The sequence below is a fragment of the Sarcophilus harrisii genome, chromosome 3, assembly GCF_902635505.1.
Source record: "Sarcophilus harrisii chromosome 3, mSarHar1.11, whole genome shotgun sequence".
Taxonomy (NCBI): Eukaryota; Metazoa; Chordata; class Mammalia; order Dasyuromorphia; family Dasyuridae; genus Sarcophilus; species Sarcophilus harrisii.
The window spans coordinates 268707156-268721395 of record NC_045428.1 but is presented as its reverse complement, the minus strand read 5'-3'; the positions used below and the strand labels follow the sequence as shown (position 1 = coordinate 268721395).

At 37.5% G+C, this 14240-nt stretch overlaps 1 protein-coding gene across 3 annotated transcripts in view; it reads left to right on the top strand.

Annotated features, from left to right (window-relative positions):
• Nucleotides 1–10226: 10226 nt before the first annotated feature.
• The window catches only part of POLA1 (DNA polymerase alpha 1, catalytic subunit), a 332125-nt gene continuing 328111 nt past the window's right edge, over nucleotides 10227–14240 (top strand). For 2 of the 3 annotated variants that reach the window (XM_012544449.3, XM_031959461.1), the window contains exon 1: nucleotides 10227–10308. In XM_012544449.3, the coding sequence (XP_012399903.1) occupies nucleotides 10266–10308 (43 nt within the window). In that variant the 5' untranslated portion in view covers nucleotides 10227–10265. Of the gene's footprint in view, nucleotides 10309–12857; nucleotides 13101–14240 lie in introns of those variants that run through there. The other variant, XM_031959462.1, reaches the window with a different exon arrangement.

Below are 14240 nucleotides of genomic sequence, written 5' to 3'. Positions count from 1 at the left end.
ACAGTGAATCTCACTATCCTGTCCATAAGCTTGATTTTGTGACACAAAATGGGCCTTTATTGAGATGTTCAAGACTTTGTATATAGAGCAAAAAGAGTGTGGACTAATAATAATATATTGGCATATATCTTGACTAGTGCCAAGTTTGATTCAACACAGCATAGTGCCTGGCACATGGCAGGTGCTTACTAAATGTTTATTGATTGATATTGATTTATTGCTAGAGATAGGTACTAGCATTAGTCAATTATGATTTAAGCATGCATTATATGCTTGGTAAGACTAACGTAGATGTAGATACTGTGTCCAGAATACCACAGATCATTAGAACTCTGGAGATGTCAGAAAAAAGCATGAGAAAATCTGTGATATTCAAGCTACTGGAATCCAGCTGGATGGAAGTATAGCTAAGAGTATGAGGCTTACATCAGATATAGCCTGCCAAATGCACATGTAAATCCTGTGATATATATATAGCCTGCCAAATGCACATGTAAATCCTGTGATATATAACCAATATTGCTTACTACAGATGTCTACAGTTTACTAGAGGCAAGAATAGATGGCTGATGAAGGATTAAAAGAAGTAATGCAAGCCAAAAAACAGAGTAATAATTCTACATACCTGAAATTCTAGAGAAGGTCCTTCCTGCTGAGGTAATGGCTGGAGCTGTGCAGTAGAGTGCTATATTAGACTCTGATTGATCCACACATGGAATAGGGAAGTAGCTGATTCTACCTTTAGCTTACAGCTCAATAGCCATGAATACTTTACATAGTGACTTTGGATATATGGGTCAAGGAAAAATCCTCAAGCTGGTAAGAAACCTGTTTTTACTAGCCTAAGAAAGCTATAAATGCCATCAAGAAATGTGAAATTTTTTCCAGATATGGACTGAGAAATATGTTAATTACTTATTTTGCCTATTTGGAGAACATAAATATCAGCAAGCCTTTGGAACAGGTTTATTAATTTTTTATCCCTAGAAGAAGGTAGTAAAAGTATGAGTCATCCTCACAATGACTGACCATTTCACCAGATATGTACAGGATATTTGTTTTATATCTTTGAAATAAATATTTCCTTGTAAAAACTGATGTGGTTAAATGGAACTAGGGTGCCAGAGAGTTTTCCTTGTACTTGAGGGAACACCATTAGTGGGGGGGAGTCATTTGCAGAGAGCCTAGACATTCTACCAACCAAAAATTGTTAGAAATCAGCTAATATTGCCAAAATATTATGGGAAACATGTTTTTCAGTACATATGTGAATTTCTTGCCAGGATGCATTCTCATCAAGGCTCAGCCTTTGAGAACACACTACTCAAAGAAAATTTGGCCTTCAGGTATCAAAAAAGTCTAAAATTATTCCTTAACCAGGCTCCAGAGATGCACATCTTGAATGTTTTAATCATATACTGTTAAATAGCATTATTACAGGGCAGGAGATTGGAACCCAAAGGCAGCTTCTTTACTGCCCAAAACCCTCTCGATGCAGATTCAACCCACAGAGGTCTAATATACTGATAGCTAACCTAATATGGGTGCTAGCCCAGGTGCAAACACACAAGTCCATAATGATTCTTCTGGTTAGCTCATATTACCTACTAGCTCCAGTATAGGAACTGAGGGATCAGTCAGTAATAAGAGTACTAGATCTATTACATGTATAATAACCACTAGGCTAACTTATAATGTTACAGGTAAATCTGAAGATATGGTTACATATGTCTCTAGGGGACAATGCTAGAGATTACCCATGTGAAATGCATCTTGCATATAATTGCATGTTTATTGCTACACAAGTAATTGCTGCACTTTTGAGTATGCTTGTTTCTTACTTCACTATTAAGTTTGACTATGTTTTATGTCATATCCATAGCAATGTCTGTCAATTGTTTTGTATATATTAGTATATTTATATATTAATAGTTGTGTATATACTAATGCTTATAGACAAATTGCATTTTATATATATATATATATATATATATATATATATATATATATATGCCTACTGACAGTGTTATTGTTGTAGTTAGCTAGCTTTGTTTTGTTACAAACACATTGCTTTTGATTGATCATATACTGTGGATTTGCATGAACTTTCAAAATATTAATGTGTTATATCATATATATATTGCTAAGCATAATGTCACTATGGTATTCTCCCAGGTGATGCTCTATATAATGTCATGTCTACTACATGTACTGTTAGTATTCATTTGTTTTATTTTTTTTCCAATGATATCAAAGGTTAGCTACCTGGGACTTCAGTAAAATAACCTTATTGTTTAAAATGTTTGTGATGTTAAATGATGTTTGTGTTTATATTGTATAGTTAAGGTTTGGGGCTAATCTCAGTAGATCTTCATAAGGGCCCGGGGAGGAATGTAACCTGAGTTCCAAAGCTCATTGGTATGGCACTGTTTCCTTATTGGTGAAGATTACTCTCCCAGATCTGCATGACAAATGGGGCAGAGTTGGGGAAAGGAGAAGAAAGATCTGGCCTCTATAAAATCTTTCCCTTTTTTTTTTTTTTTTTTTTTTTTTTTTTTCCACTTCAAGCTGTGCTGGCTTCTGGCCTTGAGAGAGAAAATGGATGATACTAACCTCATTTCAGATTGTTGAAAGAAGAAAAGGCTCTGGGGGAAAACCCTGATATGAGAAAATCTAGTAGTCGCCTGTAATTTCCCCATTCTTAGTTTGCTATGCTAGAGACTTAGGGAAATTTGGATGAGACTTGGAACTCTCTCTTGGTTGATATGAGTTATCTCAATCCCAAGGGAAGATCTCCATCACTCTATATTATCTGATAACATATTCTCATATGTACTCTTTTTCTGATTTTTTTTTTGTTATTAACTTGGATAAATAAATTTTGGTTTTGTTTCATCTTTTTGCTATTTATTATGTGTTTTGATTGTGGAACTAAGATTTGGTGGGAAATTAAACCTTGAATTCTCCTTTGAAATCCCCTTTTCCCATTAATGATTAGCAATCAGGAATTTAGCCTGAATCTGAAAAATATATCCTTTAGGCCAATAATATTTAAAAACGCAGATAAATATAATTCTAGCTTGATATTCCTCTCTCTAAGGAGAACACAGTAGTGACCCTTAATATATTTTCAGTGAATTATAGAATTCAGGACTTGAGTTAAGCTACTAGAAATGTTCCTACAAGTAGGACTCAGTGAGCAGAAAAGACCCAGAGGACACCCAAAATGAGGAAGATGAAAAGAGCAAGTTTATGACAATAATATTAAACTAAATAAAAAACATACATGCCCACATGCAAAATTATTCTATTCTTATCAATGACATACAGAGCAGTGGACAAAACATGCATTAGATTGCTGAGAACTTATTAATTGAATGATTATGTTCTAGGTACTGTGCTAGGTGCTGAGAAAAGAAAAACAAAAAAAGAAACAATTTCAGCCCTCAAGGAGGTTACATTCTATCAGGAAAGGCAGTCCTATGATATATATAAAATATATGTGTGATGGGGACTAGCACATGTGCCTGAATGCCTCTTATGGCATTCCCTTACATGCCTCCAAGTGGAGAAGGTTCAGAATGCTGCTTCTGGCAGAACTGTGATGACATGTAATAGCTATGGTTGGGAGAGACTCTAGAGTAGATGCAGACATTCTATAGCTGGAGCAGCTGTTCAGCGGATCACAGATAAGAGGAGCTTTTGGCTATAGCTGTAGAACTGGAATGCAGCTACATCAAAAGATCTTCATCAGCACTGGTCTCTTTCTTTTTGTCTGCTCTCTCTTGGTAGATCTCTGGTGATCTGACTTCTTTGCTAACTGTGTCTAGTGAAATAAGAGAAGATGACGTGATCTTTTACTCCAAGATTGATACCTTGACTCTGGAAATGACTTCTATTCATTGCCTCCCTTAGCTTTTGTTTTTTTCCTTCTAGGTGAAGGAGATTAATCTGGAAGCTCTGACCTTGTGAATTCTGAGAGGTCAGGAAAACAAACTTCCAGTCATCACTGGAATTTGGGAGTTAGTTAGAATCCATGCTGAATTTTGCAGCTGACCTTGCGTCAATGAATGAAGGAATAAGGAATAACCTTTGACAATTGTCCTCCATAATGTGTTGGTCATTTACACTGTTAATAAAACTTTTCCATTACAGGCAGCAGTGATTCCACTAAAGATGCCAGCTGTGAGGACCAGATATTTGTGGAGGAAATAACAGCAGAATTAACCTTAATAACTCAGAAATAAGTCAACTACCTCCATAACAATTATTTTAATGGATGGTTGGTCTTATTCTGACATTTTCTCATAGCATTGAAAAGTATAATTTAGATGTTTATATTAAAAGGACAACTGGGGACAAGAGATGTACCCTAGTGTTACGGATAATGTCTGGAATGGGGACTCAGGAGACCCAAAGTCTATTCCTGGCTCTGGTTCTGGCTCTAATTGGCTATATTCAAGTCCTTTCATTGTTCTGGACTTAAATTGTTTTATCAGTTGAATGAAGGGGATCCTAGATCAGAGGTTCTTAAAATGGAGTCTATAAATGCTAATGGGGACTATGAGTTTGTGAACTTAGATGGAAAAAACTTAATCTTTATTTTCATTAACTTTTATTTGAAATGTAGAATTTCCTTCAATTAGAAGGAAATTATTATTCTAACATGGGATCCATAGACTTCAATAGACTGATAAAGGAGCCCATGTGATTCCTGGAATAGTTGATTTCTAAGATTCTTTCCATTGTTAACATTCTGATTCTCTTGGTTCTAACTAAGATGTCTCAGTCAATATGGAGTTAGATGATGAAGTTAGAAGGACCTACTGAATGCAGAACACTATACTAAAAGCTTGGAGAGATAGCAAGATTAAATATGAAATGATATCTGTTCTTAAAAACATCATAGTTTGTGAAGGGGATACACATTTGTGAATAACCCTAATACAAAATGATACATACATACAAATGTCATTGAGAGATTCAAAAGGGGAATTTTCTTTACAAGGAGGGTGTAGAAGCAAGAGAGAAGAAATTCAAGCCCCTGCTAATAGGGACCTGTACAAAGATGATACTAGTAGAAACAGAGCTGAGATGACTTGAAATTTTTTGGAGGCAGAACTTAACTAGTTGGATGTACCGAGGGAGAAGGAAGAATCAAAAACACCAGTTTCTCAAATGTGGGAGAACGTAGTGCAAGTAATAAAAAGAGAGCAGGGTTTGGTAAAAGGTCACACTTTAAATCAGCATAAATTAACGTTTAAACCATAGTCTCATTTTTTTGGGGGGGAAGGTCAGGCAGAGGTGTTTTTTCTGAGACAGAATTTAGCAAACTTCTTAGTTCCTAGATATGAACACTTGGGGATCAAATGTCTAAGAAAGCATTGTGTAGGAGTAGGTACTTGTGGAAATGATATTTGTACTTCTAGGGCTCAGGCAATATAACTATAGTATTGAATGGAGTTCAGACTGGCATGAATTTCCTAAGCAAAATTGAAAGTAGGTCCAGGAAAAACCGCAGGATTTTCCTTTGGTTAGAATGAAAATGAAAAAGATTCCTACTGAGTAATAGGGATTATGGGAAGCTTTTAGTCAGCATCAGGCTAACTACTATCTCCTCATAAAAGACCTTTAGGAGGGATTCATCTTCCTACTCATTAAGGAGACTATCTCTCTGTCTTTCTCTCCTCCCCCTACCTCACCTCATGAAAGCATACTCATCCACCCACACCTCATTTGAATAAAATCATTGAATCTGCTGAAATTCAATAAAATGCTTTTTTTATTATTTATTATTTTTTGCTTTCAAGGAGCTTACATTTCTTCACTGATTTATTCCAAAAGTTCAAGAAGTTCATATTTTACTAGAGTTAAGTAATCTTGGAATTCACACTCAGTCTGGATGAATTATGAATGAACTTTGGCACTGGCTATACAAGTTTAGTTCTTATCAGAAAGTTATGCTTTTACCAGGGATTAAATTTTTTTAGGAATAGAAAGCTTTTATAGATAACTCATTATAGAGCATTCAAGGTTAACAAAATACTTCACATGATTGTTGAAGATGAGCATATTTTAAAAGAAAGCCAATGAGCAGGAGGAGATATTTTTGGTGTTGAGAGCCTTTATGGCTATTGTCAGGGATTACTGTACTGAGTAGTTTCTAAGTCTTTCAATTGATTGTCTCTACAATATTGCTGTTACCATGCAAATTGTTCTGCTCACTTCACTCTGCATCAGTTCAAAAATAATTTTTTTTAAAAAATGATTTTGATTCCATGTTCAAACGATTTATCATTTGCCTCAACTAAGATGTGATTTTTTTTTTTTCAGAATATTTACTTGCATAGGTTTCTCACATTGTCTCAGGTTGTGACCTATAATAAGTCTACAATAAGTTCTCAAGAAGATTTCAAAAGAGAATTTGAAATTCATTTGTTAATTACCCCACCCTATTGCACATAAGCCAATGGATTGGTAAAGTATACAAATGAGGATTTTAATAGTAGTGATGCTGTCATATTACACTTTCTTCAGGACTGAATTTAGTTCCTGCTAATGGGGGATTTTTGCGAGGAATTACGATGGAAAAGTGATTTTTGGCATCCTATAAAATCACCCCATATAGTTGACTAGTGAACATAGCAGAGACTCAGCAAATTCATGCTTTGAAGAATTGGGAATCAAATTTACAAATGAAGAAACTGGGCCATTTAATTATTAAATGGACACAGAAACTGGGAAGTGGGGGAAAAACCAAAATCGTTTGCAGAGAAACCCAGAAATTAAGACTGGCTAAAAAAAAAAATCTCCGGGTATGAAGTCCCTCCCTGGCTTTAAATGATATTTTCATTATCTCTTAGTATCTGAATTCAGGGAGTTATGATCCAGTACTACTAATGACCTGGAAGATTCAGATAGTCTCCATTTTAAGAAAAGTTTAAGTTCAAGGAGGATTTGAAAAAGGACTATCTTTTATCATAGGTATGGAGTGGGTATTTCTTTAAACTGGGCCAGTATTTTGATTTTGCTTGTTTCATTGGTGGGGGAGAAGGTTAGGGTAGAGTCATTACCAAGGGAAAGCAATGTAAAAAAAGGCTTTTTAAAAATTCTTTGTCGGACCTTAAATTGTCCCCATATATAGATTTCAAATCTTCCTCACTATGCTTTTAAAAATCATTGAATTCTTTTAAGATTCATCTAATAAGCTATTTCCTGTCATTTCTTATTAGTTATGCTGTTATTTAGTTGTTTTTTGGTCATATTGGCTTCTCTGTGACCTCATTTAATCTTTTCCTGGCTAACGCAATGGAATGGTTTGCCATTTCCTTCTCCAGCTAATTTTATCCGTGAGGAAACTGAAGCAACAAGAGTTAAGTCATATAGGTAGCGTCTGAAGCCAAATTTGAACTCAGGAAGAGTCTTTCTTATTTCAGGCCTAGCATTCTATCCTCTATGCCACCTAGCTGCCCCTCTTATTAATTATTCATCCCTAATTTTACATTCTAAGGAAAATCAGTTTGAAACAAGAGAAAAAAAAATATATTTTCACTCTGTCAATACTTCATGTGTTCTGCTAGGTGCAGGTAATATAAAGAAACAACAAAAAGCAAAAATGGATTTGGATTAAAAACAGACACAAAATTCAATGTCTCAAATAAAATATGGTTAGTTTTTTCTTGCTGTGAGTCAGAAGAAAACAAAATTTACAAATAAGTTTGTCTTTTATAAGCCTGTGAAACACAAATTGCCACATTAATTTAGAAATATCTTTTTCTCCTTTAATGCCAAGTTCCAAATAAGATATGCAGGGTAGTTCTATGGCAGCTTTCCAAACTATGAGCCACATGAGTGATGACTAAGCAGAAGTGCCAAAGAAAGACAATATTGTCTCTATGGTGGCATCAGTTGCCCTTGCTGGGGTGAGGGAGAAGGGAACCATCTGCCATGTAGAGAAGTTAATCATGAAACTGCTGTTTTTCACCAAAAAGAATGATAAATGGCATTATAAATATTCACAAAAGAGTCATAGGGAAAATTTTAAAAAGTTTAAACATTTAGAATTCTATTGGTACAAAATTTTATATAGCCTTGACTAATGGAAAGCTGCCCTATTGAATACTTGGAAAAGAAAGTTCTTGTCAGTAAAATCCCTGGCACTGTCAAATGGATAATTTTTGTCAGCAGAAGTGACTTTAAAGATCTATTACAATCTCTCCTATTAGAATATGAATATAAGTTCCTTATATAAAGAAATTCTTCCTAACACTCAAGGAGATTTACAACATAGTGGATACAGCATTCCACCCAGGTTCCAGAGAATGAGTTTAAATCCTGCCTTCTACCTTAGTTATGTGGCCCCAAGCAAGTAATTTCACCTTTACTGGCCTGGGTTTTGTCAATAATAAAGTGGGGAAAATAGTAACATCCATTTCACAGGATTGTGGTGAGGTTCAAATAAGATAATATAGGTAAAGTCCTTTGCAAATCTTAAAGCATTTTGTAAATGCAAGCGATTATTATATTTCCACTTCCTGCTACCTTAGCTTCATCATCAAACAGCATGGAGATTAAGATTGATTTTCCTTACAGTGATATTACATATGTTTGCATGTTGTCTATTAAATTATAAACTTCTTGAGTGCAGGGGCTTTGATTTTCCTTACAGTGATATTACATATTTGTTTGCATGTTGTCTATTAAATTATAAACTTCTTGAGTGCAGGGGCTTTGATTTTCCTTACAGTGATATTACATATTTGTTTGCATGTTGTCTATTAAATTATAAACTTCTTGAGTGCAGGGGCTTTGATTTTCCTTACAGTGATATTACATATTTGTTTGCATGTTGTCTATTAAATTATAAACTTCTTGAGTGCAGGGGCTATCTTTTTTTTACCATTTATTTATTTGCTTAATAAAGTTTGACTTTTTTTTATATTTTATATATTTTTTATATATTTGACTTCACCCAGGCAACTCTCAAAGGGACTGCTGATCTTCAGTAGAGAGTTTCTTCATCAGGCATTCCCTGTACCAAGGAAAACACAGGTCAGATACAAAAAAGACGCTTTAAGGTATTAGATGTGATTATGTCTAAATTTCTTTCTAAGTCTTAAAAACTAAATTGGCATGAGGAACGTATTGGTTGGCAAGGGAAATTGGACTGGGACTAAGTATACATCATGGACATTCTGAAAGGGTCCTCAAACTACTGCCTGCGGGCCAGATGCAGCAGCTGAGGACGATTATCCCCCTCACCCAGGGCTATGAAGTTTCTTTATTTAAAGGCTCACAAAGTTTTGTTTTTACTATAGTCCGGCCCCAACAGTCTGAGGGACAGTGAACTGGCCCCCTATTTAAAAAGTTTGAGGACCCTGGTAAGGAAGCACATTCTAGGTGCACGAATTTAGATAGCAGAAGAAAAGAGACAAAAAAGAGAAGAGAGAAAAGGTAGAAGTCAGAGAAGAATGAGGAGGGGTGGTGGGAGGAAAGGACAGAAAGAAAGGGAGGGAGGGAAGGAGAAAAAACGGGAGGGGAGGGAGAATTTAAAAGACAGGAGAGAAGTTAGAAGAGGTAAGAGAAGGGGGGAAAGGAAAGAAAAAATAGAGGACAAAGAAATGAAAGAAAAAAAATATACAAAAACCGGGCTGGTGCTCTCTTTCACTCTCTGCTTAAAAACAATCCCATCACTATGGGATCCATCTTACCCCGTGAAGATAAAGAACCTGGACACATTCATAGGTTGAAGGAAAAAAAAAACAACAACCCGCACAAATAAGCCAAGTCCCCTCAAGATTCTGAGTAAAAAACGGAACCTTGCAACTTCAAATCCACTACTTTTCTACCCTCCCGCGCCTTATTTAAAGGAATACAAGTCCCAGAACCCGAGAGCCGTCCTCCTCTCCACCCGTGGTACCCTAGGTCGATTCTGGCCCTCTGCTCCTGGACAATCTGCGCTTGCGCTTATGCCCGGGTCAGACTTCTTTCAAGCGCCCGACCACTTTCTTTTTCGACTTTCAACCCACCCTGTGTCTCCAACGGGTCTCTAAGGACTCCAGAGCGCGCCGAAACACAGAGAGAAACCAAGAAGGAGGGGCTAGCGTGAGGACACGCCCCAGAAATCACCGGCGACACCGGCCTTCCGGACGGAAGCAGGAAGCCCCGGGCAGGCGCTGATTGGTTCTCGGGCAAGCGCGTGTCTCTGCCCCCGCGCCAGTTTCAGGCGCGTTGGCGCGGAATCCTGAGCCGGAGTCTCAGGGACCATGGCGCCGGTGCGCAGCGCGGAGCCCGAGCCTGGGAGCAGCGGTGAGGACGGAGACGGGAGCGCCGCGAAGGCTGCGTGCTCCGAGACAGGGGGAGAGCCCCTGCCGTCCCCGGCCAATTCTGGCGGGCGGGGAGCGCCCGAGGGTGGAGGCGCCCTGGTTTCCATCTGCGATGCGGCGCGTGCGGGGCGCCGGGCTCCCTTCGCGGAGCAGCCTCTCGCTGGGAGGGGGGGGGGGGGGGGGGTGAGGGGGAAATAGGCTGTAGCGTCACCAGATGGCAGAGCTGCGTCTGCAGATGCGAGGCCCCTCCTTGCTTATCCCGCCGTGGGGGTTGGGGGTGGGGGCTGGCTGACTCGGGAAAGGTGCGGGGCGGTGGCCGCTCGCTTACGCTCCCTAGAACTGCGTTCCCGGCATCCTAGACTCCGGCTTGTTAGCGCGGGTAAGGACCTTGGAGATAGATCATCCACTTCAGTTCCTTCGCTTTACAGTGGAGGAAACTGAGACCCAGCAATAGGAGATAAGAAATCTGTTGCAGGAGTCTTTGCTCCAAAAGCTCTCTGAGCTTCATGACACCTTTTTTCCTATTTGCTTTCTCTCTTCCTCTCCTTCCCGCCTCATCCATTTATACTAGACATTGCTTCTCGATTTAACTTTGGGTGTCAATCAAGTCCCGTTTCTTCCCCTTTAGAAGTCCTGCACATTTGCGTTCCAGTGCGAGGTTGACCCATATGAAGGACTTTTTTTTGGCTCTGTAGGTTCATCTCTCAGACTTAGGAAACATAACTTTTTTTTTTTTTTGCCTGTTTCTCTCAAATTCTGTTGTCTTGAGAATGGGCTGATATATAAACAGCACGTTGTGGATGTGGAACAGATGGTGGACATCATTATTACACGAGTACATTACATTACAGTGTTTCCTAAGTGCTGTTACTAGGAAAAATGGTTGTGGTTTTTAAATCGTAGTTTTCCACTTTGTGGATTTTTAAGTGGTTTTCTGGTTGTACTAAGGAAAATGTTGGAAGTATTGTTTAATAAGTGTTTGCACTCTAGTCATTTGCTAAAATGTGCTTAAAAATAATTCTGACAAGTTAGTACCAGTATTTTTGTGTTTTTATATCAGAGAAATGCTTAAGAATGAATATCTTTAATTCTCTAAAATAGAATTGAAAAATGCAGTTACCCCAATCGAGGTACTGGACTTTCAAGTGAATATGAATAAGTTCAAAAGCTTTGAGTCTTTTTTACTTCAAAAAACTTAATGACTTTGAAGGACTTTTGCCTTCCTGGCCTGTTATTTTTATCTCTGGCCAAATTGATAGCTTCATAATAATGAAAACTTCCCAATCAGCTTCGGTTTCATTCACCAGGTTGTAAATGACAAATGTGAGTTTTAGAGAAAATGCTCCAGTGGAGATATGAAGCATTAAGATATCTACTTGCTTTGGGGAACTGTCAGAATTGCTTTACAAAGGGAATATATGAACATGCATTTTGACCTATCATTTAAGCAGTGATTTGCTGTTAAGCTCTTCTTTTATCTTTTAAAAACTGAACTTCATCAGGGAACATCAAAAAATCACTCCTTGGTTGATGCTGTGCAATCTAGAAACCACACTTAAGTTACAGGCTGTGATTATGTTGCTTTGATGGGTTTGTGACTGGAATGTTTCCTTTGGAACATTCTAAAAGATTCATTTATTGTGCCTTTGTGATAAATCTGATGTCTATAGACTTTCAGGGGTGGGGGTGGGGGGACGAGTGCAGATAGTTCTTTTTAGCCTAGCATTTGTGATTGCTAGAATCAGCCATTTTTTTCCCCTCTCCATTTCTCTCTCTCCCCCTCCCCTTCTCTCCACCGATTTATACATGTGAAGAAATATTTAAAAAGGGAAAGGGGATTTTTTTTTTTTAAATGTTTAAATTGGAGAGTCAAGGCCCATTGTTTTCCTTGGTATCAGAACATAGGGACAATTAAATAGCTTGAAAATCTTATAAGCACTTGTTGACCTACACATGATTTTTTTTTATCTTCCTGGAAAGATGGAAAGTTTATAATAAAGCATTGTCTATAAGCTTCTGATTATTCCTGGTGCTGTACTAGGTATACTACTGAGAGAATTACTAGGTAATAATAACAATAGCTGGCATTTATGTTTTAAGGCCCTAAATAAATATCCTCATTTTATCCTCACAATAACCATGGGAAGGTAGGTGCTATTATTACTCTCATTTTATAGGTGGGGAACCTGAAACTGAGTTGTTAAATGACTTACTAGGGTCACTCAGCAAGTTAGTTTTTGAGGATAAATCTTCCTGACTGCAAGCTCAGTACACTTAACCATTGTCATTTAGTTGCAAGATCAAATTCTTACCCTCTCAGGGATACATTGCAGTATCTAGTATCTAGTATAAGTATCTAGATTTATAATCTAGAATCCATCTGTCTAAAGCAGATCATACATACATGAATACATCAAAAAGCCAGAGATTTCATCCATGTGATTACTTTGCAAGTGTAGATTACAGTTTTCACATGTAACAGGTTTCATGAATTTCTCCATGCGAAAAATTTATAACTTAGTAGCCATTCTTGTGGTGATGACCTTCCCCTGAACTTAGCTAGGATGGTCCTTGGTTATATTGGCCTTGGAGAATTCATGTTACACCAATATGTTTTTCAGGAATGCAGGTTCATCTCTACGTTGTGATGAAGCATTGGATGACTTCAGAAGAGAAGCTCACATAAACAAGGAATTTCTTAACGTTTATTAATTAATGTTCCACTGAAAGAACTGATTTCATTGATATAGGATCCCTGCACATTTCTCTTCAGTGGTACAAAATGCAGCCTGTCTATGCTTTCTCATCTTGTGCAATTTTTTTACCTGTCATCTCATAAGTTCCTTCACAGATTGTTTACCCAGTACGCTGGAGGCCTTGCTTTAGGTTTTTTAACATTATGTACATGTGATAACATTAGGTGCTAATGATAGTTAAGGATATCTCTGTCCATTAGACTTCATATTCACCACATAACTAACCCATCTTCATTGATCATCCATTTCTTGAATAATATCTTTATAACATATCTTGGGCTTGAATCACTTTTGGTATTATCATACATAAACATTTGAATTGACAATAGAATACAAATACCATAACAATGCCAAAATGAACAATAAAGTCAAAAGTAGTCACATTTTTAGGAATAGAGGTGTTTCTAAGTACTGAATTGAAGTAGAGATCAGTGGGTATAAACTTAGGGTTTTTATTTAAATCCTTAGCTTATTCTAGAAGAATTTTCTGATCATCCTGGAAAGAGCTAGATGTTTTTTGGGATGTAAGTTGGATTGAGAAGGAAGGAAATGTTTCAAGTGAATATCATTTCTTTGGACAAGTTGCAGAGTAGGCATGAGATAAAGTAAGCTTTAAATATATGTTGTAGACGTGAGCTGAGTTGAACTTAGGAGATGAAAGAAGTGCAATAGCTTTATGAAAGATTTTGAATGGCTCACTCCATAAGTGAACTGAAAGTCATTGCAGGATAAAAAAAGAGGAAGATGGTGGTTTCATTCGACTCAGTGCCAAACACCATGCTTAGGAACTGGAGATACAGGGACAAAAAGAAAGCCATCTTTGCTTGAAGGAGCTCATAATCTGCAGGGGGAAACAACATGTGCATGATGATGGGCAGAGTGACAAGCAGAGAAGACTTTAGTAGGGAAGGAAAATTTGAAAAGTTGATGAGAGGGAGTCAAGCATCACTCACCTGGGCTCCCAGGTTGCAACTGCATTTTCATCAAATGGAAACTTTCTATTCTAGGTTAGCTTTTTGCTAGACAAAGAAGCAAATTTCTTTGATTTGGATTTCCATGTCCTTTTGTCTTTAGTGAAAATGATAAAGAGTTACAGTGAAAAGAAATGGTCAAAAGACAGAAAGCAGACTAGGCAGAAGTGACGCTAAAGCACTTCTGT